Genomic DNA, 13419 nt, shown 5'->3' on the forward strand with positions numbered 1-13419 from the left:
GTCCTGTTACAATGTGGATGAGACCTAAATAGCTTGTAATCTAGAAAGTGTCCCATTACAGGGCTGCTCTTTTGGGATGCCGGAGGGGAGATTACCTCTCAATGCCACACGGGATGGTGGCCACCGTCGAAAAGCACCGACTAGCCGAGCCATCATCAACCAGCCCAGTAAAGGAGACCCAGCGTTCTTCCAGTGGCAAAGGAGTGTTCTTTGAAAGGAAGCTATAGTTGCTGATGCAGGTTTCTGGGGACAGGCAGGAACTAACATGGGCCTTTTAGTGTTTGCGGTGTTGTAGCCGTGTTGGGCCCAGGATACTAGAGAGACAAGGTGGGTGAAGAAGAGCTCTGTGTAGCTTGGAAGATTGTCTCTTTCACCAACAGAGGTTGGTTCAGTAACAGATATTACCTCACCCACCTTGTCTCTCTCATAGGCCTAGTGGGGCTGATATACGGAAACTTAATATGAGAGAGAGAGAGAGAGAGAGAGAGAGGGATGATTGCAGACTTGTGCCCAGAGAGGAGAAAGTGCTGATCTCTGCTGTCTCGATATCTTTGGCAGAGATTGGACCAGCGACCCTCACAGCAGATCCCGAGGAGTTCCAGCGAGAGCTCAGAGGTCTCTACGTTCAGGTACAGTTGTCCACCTCATCTTAAAATCTGTAGCGTTGTTGGCGAGTGGCCTGTGGTAACTGGTATTTGAAACCTGAGTGTGGCCAGTTTGGAAACCCAGCTTGTTTGGTTGGAATGTAACCCTTAACTCACTGAACCCCAGATGCCAAGGAGCGTAACTCCTAAGCCGAGCTGCCATGGAATCCGGGCCAGAGGAATAGGATGCTGCTGGCAGAGCAAAATATCGGGACAAATTGCGTCCTGACCAAGACCAAAGATTGGTCGGGTCACAGGACAAACACCTAAGTATCGGGACGATCCCGATTTTATCGGGACGTCTGGTCTCCCTACAGAGGAAAGAATTCGGCTTTGTCATTACATTGAAAAATAACTAGGATCATCCTCCAGCAGCATGATCCTCTCTGCCACGTGCGGACTGGGTGCAGCAAGGAATTCTGGTGGCACTTGTCACTCTTAAGGGAGATACATTTCTGTGCCCATGGCAGGGAAAGAGAAGGGCTAATGATGGTGCTGCTGGGGACAAGTTCAACTCCTAACACAGATGTAGAGCAGCCTCAGGGTGTGCCCAGCTGCCCCTTACTGGAGAATAGCTGAGGTGTGGGAATGTCCTGGCGGTGTCCTAAATGAGCATCTCTTCCCAGTCCCACAGGAAAGCTGGCACTTAGATTCTGTTTTCCTCTGTGTGTGAGATGAAACTGTTGCACCGGAGGGAAGGCTGGGAAGCCCTGGGACAATGGGAGGTTGGATGACTCTGTTGCTGAGCTGCCTTGGGGGCCATCTCTAGTCGCCGTGTGTTTGCACTGCACATGCTTTGCATGAAGGGTCCATTTGTGAATGAGTCATAGGGGTTGTGAGCAGGTTACAGGCAGGAATAGCGCGTGTTATCCGAGGTCACCAGCACAGTAGTCGAAGGTGTTAAAGATGGTTACAAGCAACCTGTTGGTCTCCGTGACGGTCTATAATTAACTGTGATGACAACATCTATTCATCATTTATTAACCCTTTATAAACTACTCACAAGTGGCATTTTGGTGTCTGAAAAAGGCACGAATCCTAGCGTTTCTGAAGTGCGGGGTGAGACACGGAGTGGGGTTCCTGCCTTTAGCTTCATTCCAGCAGCCTGTGACAGGGCACCTGTGTAGCCAGGTGGAGCTGCTGTTTGCACCTGGGATGCATACCCGTGCTCAAGCACCGCCAGTGCAAATGGCACTGTGCCTGTCCACACAAGGGGTTGCCCTGCCTCAGGATATATGCCCAGGGCAGAGCAGGCATTGCTCACTGAACTCTTGGAAGATGAGGCAGTGATCATGATGGGGCACATGGTCTCAGCAAGTTTTCCCCTCCCTAATGGAAATGGCATCCCACCCCAGGTTGATTCCTGCAGCCCTCACTTTGGGCTCCGTTAGGATTACTCGGGTTTCGTAATGGGATCTTTGGCTGCAGGGCGGAGGGGATTGCCCGGAGATGAGTGTCGGAGCCATCCAGCTGGCTGTGGAGGTCTCGCACCCAGGATCGTTCATCTATGTGTTCTCGGATGCCCGGGCCAAAGACTACAATCGCAAGCAGGAGTTGCTGCAGCTCCTGCAGCACAAACAGTCCCAGGTGAGAGTCCAGCTACAGGCTTGCAGCTGCGTTCCCAGGAGATGTCCCTTCTCTGTGACCCAGGAGTCACTGAACTGAACATCCACTCCCTGAGCCCACAAGGTGATGAAGAGCTGCGCAAAGGAAGCCTTTTGCAAAGCACAACAGTACCCAGCTGTGCTGGTCCTACAAAACCTATAAACAGTGCCAGGTATTCGTTACCTCTGTCTGCTGGTACGTTTTCTGTTGGCTAACTCTTGACATATATAGAGACATGGAGCACTCTCGTAAGAGTTGTTCACATTGTAGTTGGCACGTGCCAACCTGCTGCCAGTGGGGGAAGCGGGAGGATGGTTAGCATCTCCCCAGGTTGGACAGTCTCTTCTGACTTGGTTTGCTGTCATGCATTTCTCTGTGGCAGGTTGTGTTCGTGCTAACGGGGGATTGCGGGGACAGAAGCCACCCTGGGTATCGAGTGTATGAAGAAATTGCTGCTACCAGCTCTGGACAGATATTCCATCTGGATAAACAACAGGTGAAGGAGGTGAGTGCAAAAGACCTGAATTTTGTTACTTGTGAGCATCTCGAATGAACTTGTGCAGAAAAATGATAAAAGACAAAAACACCTTGTCACCGGTAGGTGAACACTTTTCACAGAGCGATCACTCCCTATCTGACCTCTCAGTCCTCATCCGCAAAGGAAACCTGCCCAATGCCTTCTAAAGATAAGCCTGGGAGCTTAAATTCATCACTTCGCTAGATACTAAAAATCATGGACTGAGCAGAGACACGTCATTTATGGCTCATTACAACAAGCTGTTGGGTGCTCCACACCTTTGAAAATCAGGCAGGTCCCGAACTATGGACCCAGGAACCTGCCTTTAGACTCTGCCTTTGACGGTCTTGACCCGGCATGTCTGTGAAGTGCTCGGAGAGCAGGAGCCGAGCGTCTGTCTAACTATTAACAACAGTTTGGGAGCGGTGAGCTCTCCTTCTCCCTCCCTTCCCCTCCCCTTCCCGGCTGCTGCACAGTCTACTGACGTGTATTCCCGTGGGCAAGGGGCAGGTTAATCACTTGTCTGCTCCAAGCGGCTGAGTGGGAGCCATCTGGCAATAATAATTACGCCAGATTCTTTAATTCCTCCAACATCAGCAAGTGGGTGTGTTTGCTTTGTAACTGGAAAGGATCAGCCCTCGCTGTGGTCTCCTTTTCCCTGCACCCTGCCTCCCTCCCTGCTCCAGCACCTGCAAAACAGTGTGTTCGGGATAACCAGTTAAGGCTGGCGCCTCAGACTGTTTTCCTTGTTCCCGTTATCTGGAGCCAGCTGCAGGGACTGATGGGACCAGTAAATGCCGTTGTAATCTGGCGTTCATGTATGAGGTGTGACATGCTCTCTGTGGTACTCAGGTGGGTCCCTGTTACCAAAGTAATGGTACCCCAGTACCTGCGCATCCCGCAGCCTGTGGTGTATTTATCGTCACCATCCCCCGTGAGGCAGGGCAGAAGTATTGGCCCCATTGTACAGGTGGCAAACCACAGCACAGAGACTAGTCGCTTGCCCAAGGTCACGCAAAAGCCCGTGACAGAGCGTGGAGTTGAATCCAGGTCTCCTGAGTGCCAGGAGCTGGGACTTCAATCACCAGAAGTCCTGCACCATCCTTCTGGCTAGGGGCAGGCTGGGGTCAGCACTGCTGGCCAGTCAGGGGTTTCCTGTTGCCAGCTGAGCTCTGCTCTGGAGATGGAGGGGCTCCCTCAGCCTGCTTCTTCCCTTGGTCTGCCGGCTTTCCCATGGGGCTGGAGAAGCCAGGCCTCACCCTCCAGTTGAGTTGTTGCTCAAGACCTCGATGGCAAATCTCAAGAAGGCTCGGTCCCTCCTGCTTGTGTAGCTGACCTAATCTCTGTATACATACAGTGTGTATTCCCCCTGCCTAGTTTGTGCCTGGACTCTTACCACTCCTGCACCTTCGGGGCAGAGGTAACCAGTGGCAACAGCCCTGACAGCAGACCCCCTCCCAATAGCTCAATGTCTGTGCATCTCGGCACACCGGGGAGCATCCTGGGTTTATGGCGGGGTGGTCTGTCATAGGAGGGGACCGCATTTCACATTTGAGGCACCTTCCAATCCTATATTCCTGTGCCACATCACCCTCTCTGCCCCGTAGGTGCTGAAATGGGTGGAAGAGGCTATCCAGGCCTCCAAAGTCCACCTGCTGTCCACAGACCACGAGCGGGGGGGAGAGCACACCTGGCTGGTTCCCTTTGACCCCAGCCTGAAGGAAGTCACCATCTCCGTGAGCGGCCCTGCTCCAGAGATCGAAGTCAGGGATCCGGCAGGTACGTACAAGGGCGTGGTCAGCAAGCAGGTCCCAATCTCAGGCAGGGGGAGGATGGTTCCGGCTCTGGGAGAGCCCAGTGAGCAGCCTACGCCGGCTGCGGGTCCACTGGCGCAAGCAGCAGAGAGCTAGGGGGTTAGAGCTAAAACGGTCCTGAGTTCAGTTCCCTTTGGGGATCCGACCAGGGGCTCATTTGATGAGTGAATGGGAGACTGAGACCAGGGAATAACCAAGCTGAACTGTGCTCAGGGAGACGAGCCACAGGGCAAAAATCTGTTCGGCAAAAAGTAATGAGCTGCAAAGACCTTATTAAGCTCCCCAGTGTCTCTCTCCCCCTCTGCCATGTTAAATTCATACTTTAATTTTATAAGAGCTGCTTTTCCCCTATCCCTTCCGGGCTTTTCTTCCCCGCTGTCAGTTGACAACGGCCAATTGACAGTAACTGCTCCTCAGCCGCTGAAGTTACCCCACGTGGCTGGCTTTCCCCGAGCTTTGTCAACGCACGGTATCAGCAAACGACCTGCAGAGAGCGCTGAGGACACGAGGGAGATGGGGAGGATGAGGTTTAAAGAGGAGTGATATGGGGGCTCGGACTGGGCTTCCGCCTTCCTCTGTCCTGGGCAGGCCGCAATGGGCAGATCCGTCGGGCCTGGCTTGTTGGAAAGCCACCACCGACTGGATGTAGCGGGGATGGGCTGTCCCCAGGGGAGCGGGAAGCAGGAGGCGCTAACCCAAGGATTCTGCTTGCCGGTGCAGGGAAGATCCTTCAGAAAGGCCGGGGCCTGGAGGAACACCTCAACATCCCGAATTCCGCCAAGGTGCTGACCGTCAAGCCCCACCGGCCGGGCGTGTGGTCAGTCAAGGTAGGATGGAAGCGAAAGGAATTGCTGGGCCAGGGGCCTATCTACCCCTTTGCCTGAGAGGTTCTTCCACGTGCCCATCCTGCTCACGCCGTGCCGTGCCAAGAGACGTGGAGAAATGTGTAGAATGCAACTTCGGTGTCTCTCTCGTCCCCAGCTTGCTCCCCGCGGTCTATCCCCTCTCTGGGGTGGAGACGCTGCAGCTGCCTCGTTAACTGGTTCCAGCCTGTGCATCCTTCCCTGTAACACCCGAGTGTTGCCTCCCTAGTCCCCTGCCCCCTCTGGGAGCTGGGTCCCTTGTGATAACTTCAGCCCTGATGCAGGAAGGGAGGCTGACCCAGGGGCTGGGTTTTCCCCTTCCTCCACCAGCTCCATTCTGGAAGGCAATGGGCTGGCCCCCGGGAATACTTCGTGGGGTTCTAAGGAAAGCCAAGTGCGCTGACTAAATAGGGACATGGGACTTCTCAGGAAGGTGTCAATTGTTAAGGGCACTTTGAAGTCAACTCTAAAAGTCCCGGGGCCAGCTTCTCTACTGGTGTCGGGGTGAACTTCCGTCGAAGTAATGGAAATGCTCCCATTGGCAACGGAGAATTTGGCCTCACTTAGCATAAAGATTCCTCCCACGGTTCCACTCGTTCTGCCACTCCAGTCCTGTTGTGGCTCTGCAGGGCTGCAGAAGGAAGTGTGTGCCTGCCCAGAATGCAGGCTGCTAAAAAGGTCTGTCTGCAGCTTACTGCAGCCTCTCCCTTCTCCCCTATCCCCGGATCCTGCGTGCTGGGCGGCTTCAGGAGTCAGAGCTACCCCCTTTCTACACGTGCTGATGTGACGTCTCTGCTTGCTGTGTGTCTGGCTTTCAGATCCAGAGCAGCGGCCGCCACTCGGTGAGAATCACGGGCGTCAGCGCCATCGATTTCCGAGCCAGCTTTTCCCCCCAACCTACGTTCGACCTAAACCACCCCAGAGAGCGGCCTGTGCATGGTACCTCCTGCTCTTCCCAGGGCGCGCGTGCGTGTGTGTGGCGGGGGCAGTGTTGTCCGTAAGACATGGAGTGGTAGAGCTAATGGAGCCCCAGATAAGTGGGCTCTCACTGCTCTGCTGGGCTCAGGGAACAAGCTGCTATGTTCCATATTTGCTGAAGCTTCCAGTGGCCTTCAGAGCAGCTCTGAATGGAGCTTGTTGCAGCAATCCAGCCTGGAGCCAGCAGGTGTTATTGTTTATATGGCGGCGGTGTCTAGGAGTCCCAAACATAGAGCAGGGTCTCATTGTGCTAGGTGCTGTACAGACATAGAACAAATGCAGTCCCTGCCCCCAGGAGTCCAAGATGAGACAGCAGGAGGCTGTGGGCAGGCAGGGGAGCCCAAGGTAACAATGAGATGAGCATGGAGAGCAGTGATCCCAGCCGCCGAGTCGCTGAGTGCCATGAATAATAGGGGTGATGTCTGCAGCAGAGAGGAACGGTCGCGGTGCTTCACAATGCCTGACCTGGATGCATTCCCCTTCCTTGCCTTCCCCCGCTGCTTTCCCTGTCTCTGCAGGGCTTCCGATCTCTGTGCTGATTAACTGCACTGGCTTGGAGCCTCCGGGGCACCTGAAGGGCGTGGAGCTGTACAACAGCTCTGGCCAGCCCCTTGTCTCCCTGCCGACGCGGCCTTTGTCCAATGGCTCCTCCAGCCAGCTCTGGGTGGGACCCCAATTCCAGGCACCCAGAGGGAGCTTCTTGCTGAAAGTGACGGGGGAAGACCCAGACGGGCACCCATTGCAGCGTGTGTCGGGAGTCGCCTACACCAGTGTGGTCCCAGGTGAGCGACTCCGTCTTGTTCAGCTGGAAGGGGTTTGGAGCTGGGGGCGTGATGCCTTTTTGTAGCTCTTAGAGTAGCACTGGGAATAGGCCAACCAGCTTTTATTCCTCTGACAAGCAGATACCTGAAATCACCCAGGGAAGGACTGGGGGTAGGTGTAATGTCCCAGGTTCTGAATGGACACAGGCAGGGCCATTTCTCTAATACTCCCTCCCTGGTGGAACCCCACCTATCTTGAGCGGGTTCATCTGTCCAACTTCCTTGCATGAGCACAAACCCTAGCCCTCTTCTGGGAGAAGGTTTGTAGCTGCCTGCTTAGCCAGTGACACATTTATTTAAATGTACAGGCAAGGTTGGGGGAAGCTTGTCCTACTTGGCTCAAGGAGTGAAGCTGCCATTTGAAAGCATGGGTGAGGCAGATATTGCAGTGATACGTGTGATATAAATGCCCAGAGAGGGAGGAGTAGCCAGTGTCATGATAGACTATGGAGTCGCAGCCTTTCGCAGATAGGAGATACTTATTAAACCCAAACAGCTGCAGTTAGAACCATGAACAAACAAGTTTCTCCACAGCTTTGAGATCCAGCTTAGTCTCCATTGTTTACCAGAACCACACCCTCGCTAGCACTCCATAGAGCACCCAGAGATCTAGTGTCTGCAGAATATACTGCAAGTAAACATGCCATTACGGCAGGCCCTGTGCCTTCCCGAATGGGGCCCTCGCTTTCGCTGTTAGAGTGGGTTATTAGGACACAGCCACTCAGGGGCTGCTCATTCTTTAAAGGAAAGACCGTTCCATTTCAGCACAGGGGTCCTGTTGGGGTTTTTTTCATGGTTATTTTTTTTTCCTCTCCCCAATCAAATTTTCAATGTTCTGTTTCTGAGAATTATGGAGTCTCAGTCTCTCTCTCTCTCTTTTTACCCCATGCCTGTCCCCACTGCCCAGGTCTACCCAAAGTGAACATGCCCAGTAAAATCCAGGCTTATCTCAATCAGTCACTGCTGATCAGCTGCTCTGCCCAGAGCGAGATCCCCTTCCGACTGAAGCTCAGCCGTGGTGGGGAGATGCTTGGAAAGGATCAACTTTTCGCGTAAGTCTCAGGCTCTACTGCAGTAAGTCAGTTACTTGGTAAATTTCCCTAAGCCCACATTAGTCACATAGGTAGCTCTGGCCAGGATATTAATTACAAGCGCTAGCAATCCTCATGCTCCAGGGCACAAAATGATGTCCAGCTTGGGGGACAGGAAGGTATTTGCTCCATGGCATAATATTGCACTCTGTCTCTGCAAGATAAACCCCCAAGCACTTGTCTATGCAAGTGCCCCTGTCACCGCTGCACAGGGGGAGAGATTTTAGGAAAAATCCCAGTGTTAGCCCAGTTGTCAAAAATGGCTGAGGATCTGCTTTTGGCCAATCTGCCCCCTTGAAGGTGCCTCAGGTGAGGCTCTCCACAATTAAGGCACCATAAATGGTGAATTGCTTGTGAAAATCTCAGCCAGTGCCGAAAGAGGAGATCCGGGTGTCTTCCTCTCCAGTCTCATGGGGGTTCTTTGGTTTGTTTCCCCAGGGATTCTGGGACCAGCAGCTGGGAGATCCCCGTGGTTTCCGGAAGCGATGAAGGTTTTTATGAGTGCACAGCCGTTAGCAAAGCCGGGGCAGCGCGAGCTCGCAGCTACCTCTCTGTCACAGGTCAGTCCGGGGAAGTGCGACGGGCTCTCAGGCAGGTGACAGCCTCACCCAGCCACCCACAGAGCATGCTGCAGTGAGGACTCCGCCCCTGGGCTTTGCTTCCAAAATTAATGGTCAAGCTCGGCACAGCACTTCAGTGTTAGAGACCTCTGCATGATAGTTTGGGAGTGACTCCAGTGGGGTACATGGGGGCTCAGCAGCCTGGATAATTGGACCCCACTGTTTGCTTCCCTCCATGCAGAGCCGCCTCCGTACCTGGTGCCCCCCGGGAACATCACTGCATTTCCGGGAGAAGGAGTGATCATGTCTTGCCCAGTGTCAGGAGACGTTGCTTATAATCTGACCTGGAGCCGGGATGGGAAGGTGCTGCAGCCGGACGAGGGATGGGTGAGAGTCCTGCGGAACCTCTCGCTGCAGATTGTCAGTGTTCAGTTGGATGATGGTGGCCGGTACGAATGCACTGCAAGCAACGGCCATGGGACAGCTAATGCTTCCATCTGGCTCTTTGTTCAGGGTAAGCTGTCCTGTCTCCATGCAGGATCTGAGCCCTATCTCGAGACGATTACCTGTCCTTGGCTGAGACTGGAATCCCTTAGAGTCTGAGCTGGAGGGTGGGAATGTACCAGTTGCTTCTCCAGGGCATGTGACCGAAGAGCAGGAATCGCAGTCAGATCCAAGAGTCTTACAGGGCCTGTTTTAAAAGGTCTGTGTCCTCCTGGAGGGGTTTATATGAGCAGAACCAGTGCAGGAGGCAGCATCCCCAGGGCTTTGTGAAAGTCACTGGTCACGGCTAGCAGAGCTGGCTTGATGGATGGGCAAAGCAAGCATCTCTTGGAGTCTCTGCTCCTCTGGGACCCCTGCTTCCTCAGCAAGCTCCCCAAGCCATAGATCGGCCTGCTGGCAGGACTGCAGGCTGGGAACTTGCTGCTTTATTGAACTGCATGCCAAGAGAGATGGGGGGAATATTCCCACTGACTGAACAGGACATAAGGGAGGGGTGGAGCATGGCTGCATCCCCGACTGCGCTGAGTAACCCCGTTAACCCTAGAATGACCGCTTCGCTGCACTGCTCCCCTCATTCAGTTGTGGGGCTGGAGGGAGCAGCTCCATATGGCCCGTAGCCCCACCAGTGGCAAGGCTGGATCTGAGGAACATCGCCGTTCCAGAAGCCCAGTTTCACCGCTCTCAGCCGCTGTTCCGTTGCCGCCTTCCGCTAGCTCTGTGCTCCCCTTCTGCGGCAGGAGGGGGAGAGGTGGGAACTGGGCCTCTGGAGCTGGGAGCAGGTGACGGGTGTCTGACAGGTTGTGTTTCTCTGTGTGTAGAGGCGCCTCGAGTAAGGGTTGCCACAAGCTCGCAGTCTTTCACCAGGGGTGGGGAGGTGAGGCTCAACTGCACAGCGCTGGGCCACCCTGCGCCCCGAATCTCCTGGAAACGATGGGACCGTGCCCTGGAAGAGGACGGCAGGTAACGTTACCAAATCAGAGCCTCGGTTGCTTTGCTCCTGGGCTTCGATGCAGAGCCGCCTGAGACTCATGAGGCTGGGGGCGGGGGGAGGGAAAGGGGGCACCTTTTCCACCTTGTGCAAACCAAAATGTACTGGGTACAAGGCTTTTCTTGCTGTTTCCAGACCTCCTGCTGGTGGCAGCCGGCTTGGTCAGACCAAAGCTTCTAGCCAGGTTACAAAACGTGGCTACAAATCAGCCTCATCCGTGTAAAGGGGCTGGGGGCAGCGGTGGTGTGGCCAGCTTCCATGATAGGGGTTTGATGCTCTAGTGTTTAGTCTAGGCCAGGCCTTGCCATCATGAAATGGAGGAGTTTGTCTCCCGGTGAGTGTTGCAATGCTGGAGGGGCCGGGCTGCACCCCCTGACTATCTGTGCCTGGGCTAAAGAGGGATCTCCACCCTCGGAGGAGTTTGCTGAGTCATGTTTGTTCTCTTCATCCTGCTCGCTGTGTCGTGCTGCTTCTTTTGGGGGTGGATATTAAATGAGTCCCCCCAGGAAAGCAGAGAAGGATTTCTGGTGGTTCATGTGCCTGGAGAGGGCTGATAAAGGGAAAAAGGGGGAAACCGCAAGAGATGATATGAACCGCACATCAGAGACTAGAAGGACTCTGTCTAGTTAAAATTAATATATTTTTAAAAAACCCACATGCTTCCTTATCTCTGCTGCTAATAACACCTGAGGTTGCGGAGGCTGTGAAAGCCTGTTAAAATCAAACGGACTTTTCACGCTCTGTAGCACTTTTTTGCAGCAGGGGGAGAGGAACAATGGAAATAAACTTACTTGTAACCTTTATTTATTGTCAGTTTCTGATACATTTCACTTTCAGGCTCACCCCACTCGTGCCACCTTGCAAATATTAGGCTACAAACACTGCACTGGACATTTTTTTTGGTGTGGTCTTTTTCTTAAATTGCAGAAAACCAAAAAAAGTAAAAAAAAACCCTTTCTGATTGTTTTTTTTTTCTTATTAATGGAAACATTCGCTTTAGTTGTTAGGCCTCGTTTCTGCTGTAGTGGATCCGTCTGTTCCTTTTTTCCGGAAGGGCCAAACTTGAGCTGTGAATTCCCCTTTTAACTTTTTAGTTGGGAAAAGCGCTCGGAGATTTTTTAGAGCAAGTCATGCTCTATTTTCTTCTTTTTCTGAGCTTTGTTTTCATGGTGATCTTCCCCCCACCCCGGCTCTTTTCTTTCTTGATCCAGGTTTTTTATAGATGCTCAGGGCACCCTGATAATCAAGGAGGCTGTCCCTGAGGATGCTGGGAATTATAGCTGCTTTGCTGCCAGTCGGATTGGATGGGATGAGCAGACCGTCATCCTACAGTACACAGGTACCAGCTCCTGTAGCTTGCCCTAATGCAGAATCTCCATTGACTTTGGATCAGGAGGGGCGTTTTTAATATTGTTTGTATTGTGGTGGGGCGCAGGAGGTCCATTCGTGGACAGGACCCTTCTGTGCCAGGCGCTGTACGAACCCATAGGAGAAGGCACTAGAGAACAGGGCTTCTGCAGAGGACTGTGGTAAGACCACTGGCCTTGGGATCACTTTGCTACAGGCAGATGCTTGCAATACTCCTCTGGGGCCTGATCCATTGAAGCCAATGGGCTTTGGATCGTGGCCGTCGTTAACGAAGTCCCAGGGGAGGCCTGCAATGGTGTGTTCCTTTACCTGGGGTTACTCACTCTCCCAGGGGCTTGTTGGAAGAACCGGAGGGTCTTACTGAGCATTAAAGGCGTCGCCTTCAGGAACAATGCGGTGTGAGCAGAGAGCTGCCCAGCAAAACGCTGATGATGTTTTCTGGTTTCACGGTCTAGTTAAGATTAACCTTTCTGTTGTGTCTTATGGTTCCCTCGTCCCTGTCCTCTCCCCTCCTCTGTGCTGTAGACGGGACACAGCTGGTTTGAATGCCTGGTGTTTTCCTTAGGTGGATGCATGGTCAGACTCTTGAACTTTGTGTCAAGTGCCTTGTTAAAGAGGTTACGCTCCACCCTCATCATCAGGTGCTCTGTTCGGAATCTCCCTCTGATTTATAACGCACCTCGTTACCTTCCATGTTACCTTCATTCTCACTTCAGCCCCTGTGTTGGCTCAAGAAACTGGGGCCCTGAGGATGATCAATAACAGCATGTTACAATAATAACTCAACACTACTGCTCCCTCCGCAGCATTTCCCAAGCACCCCGCTTTTTCCTGGGATATTTCTAAGCAAATCATTTTCCCAGGAAAATTTCAGCACATATTTTTATCTATTACAGAAAGATAAGATCAGAAATGCAAGTTTCCAGAACACCTCCCTAATAACAATCCTGCAGCACCATTCTGGCTGGCCCAGTGTCTCACTAGCTAGGAAATACCGACCAAGAAACAGATTACAACATCAGGATGTAACACTGCAAAAAAACAAAAGAAATCGTATTTTTCAGTTCACCTAATACAAGTACTGTAGTGCAATCTCTTTGTCATGAAAGTTGAACTTACAAATGTAGAACTATGTACAAAAAATAACTGCATTCAAAAATAAAACAATGTAAAACTTTAGAGCCTACAAGTCCACTCAGTCCTACTTCTTGTTCAGCCAATTGATAAGACAAACACTTCTGTTTACATTTACGGGAGATACTGCTGAAATACAATGTCACCTGAAAGTGAGAACAGGCATTTGCTTGGCATTTTTGTAGATGGCGTTGCAAGGTATTTTACGTGCCAGATATGCTAAACATTCATATGTGCCTTCATGCTCTGGCCACCATTCCAGAGGACATGCTTCCATGCTGATGACACTCATTAAAAAAATAATGCATTAATTAAATTTGTGACTGAACTCCTTGGGGGAGAATTGTATGTCTCCGCTTCTGTTTTACCCACATTCTGCCATATATTTCAAATTATAGCAGTCTCAGATGACTGCCCAGCACATGTTCGTTTTAAAACACTCTCACAGCAGATTTGACAAAACGTAAAGAAGGTACCAATGTGAGATTTCTAAAAATAGCTACAGCACTCGACCCCCAGTTTAAGAATCTGA

The 13419-nt window shown here is 52.3% G+C and overlaps 1 protein-coding gene across 1 annotated transcript in view; it reads left to right on the plus strand.

Moving 5' to 3' along the window:
• The window catches only part of HMCN2 (hemicentin 2), a 152902-nt gene that overhangs the window by 4541 nt on the left and 134942 nt on the right, over window positions 1-13419 (plus strand). Inside the window, exons 2-13 of the mRNA XM_039507027.1 lie at window positions 559-629; window positions 2073-2231; window positions 2632-2754; window positions 4374-4545; window positions 5301-5407; window positions 6262-6382; window positions 6940-7203; window positions 8150-8294; window positions 8772-8893; window positions 9135-9407; window positions 10216-10357; window positions 11597-11724. Of these exons, the coding sequence (XP_039362961.1) occupies window positions 559-629; window positions 2073-2231; window positions 2632-2754; window positions 4374-4545; window positions 5301-5407; window positions 6262-6382; window positions 6940-7203; window positions 8150-8294; window positions 8772-8893; window positions 9135-9407; window positions 10216-10357; window positions 11597-11724 (1827 nt within the window). The remainder of the gene's footprint in view (window positions 1-558; window positions 630-2072; window positions 2232-2631; window positions 2755-4373; window positions 4546-5300; window positions 5408-6261; window positions 6383-6939; window positions 7204-8149; window positions 8295-8771; window positions 8894-9134; window positions 9408-10215; window positions 10358-11596; window positions 11725-13419) is intronic.

Source organism: Mauremys reevesii, linkage group 19 (assembly GCF_016161935.1).
Source record: "Mauremys reevesii isolate NIE-2019 linkage group 19, ASM1616193v1, whole genome shotgun sequence".
In the NCBI taxonomy this organism is placed as follows: Eukaryota; Metazoa; Chordata; order Testudines; family Geoemydidae; genus Mauremys; species Mauremys reevesii.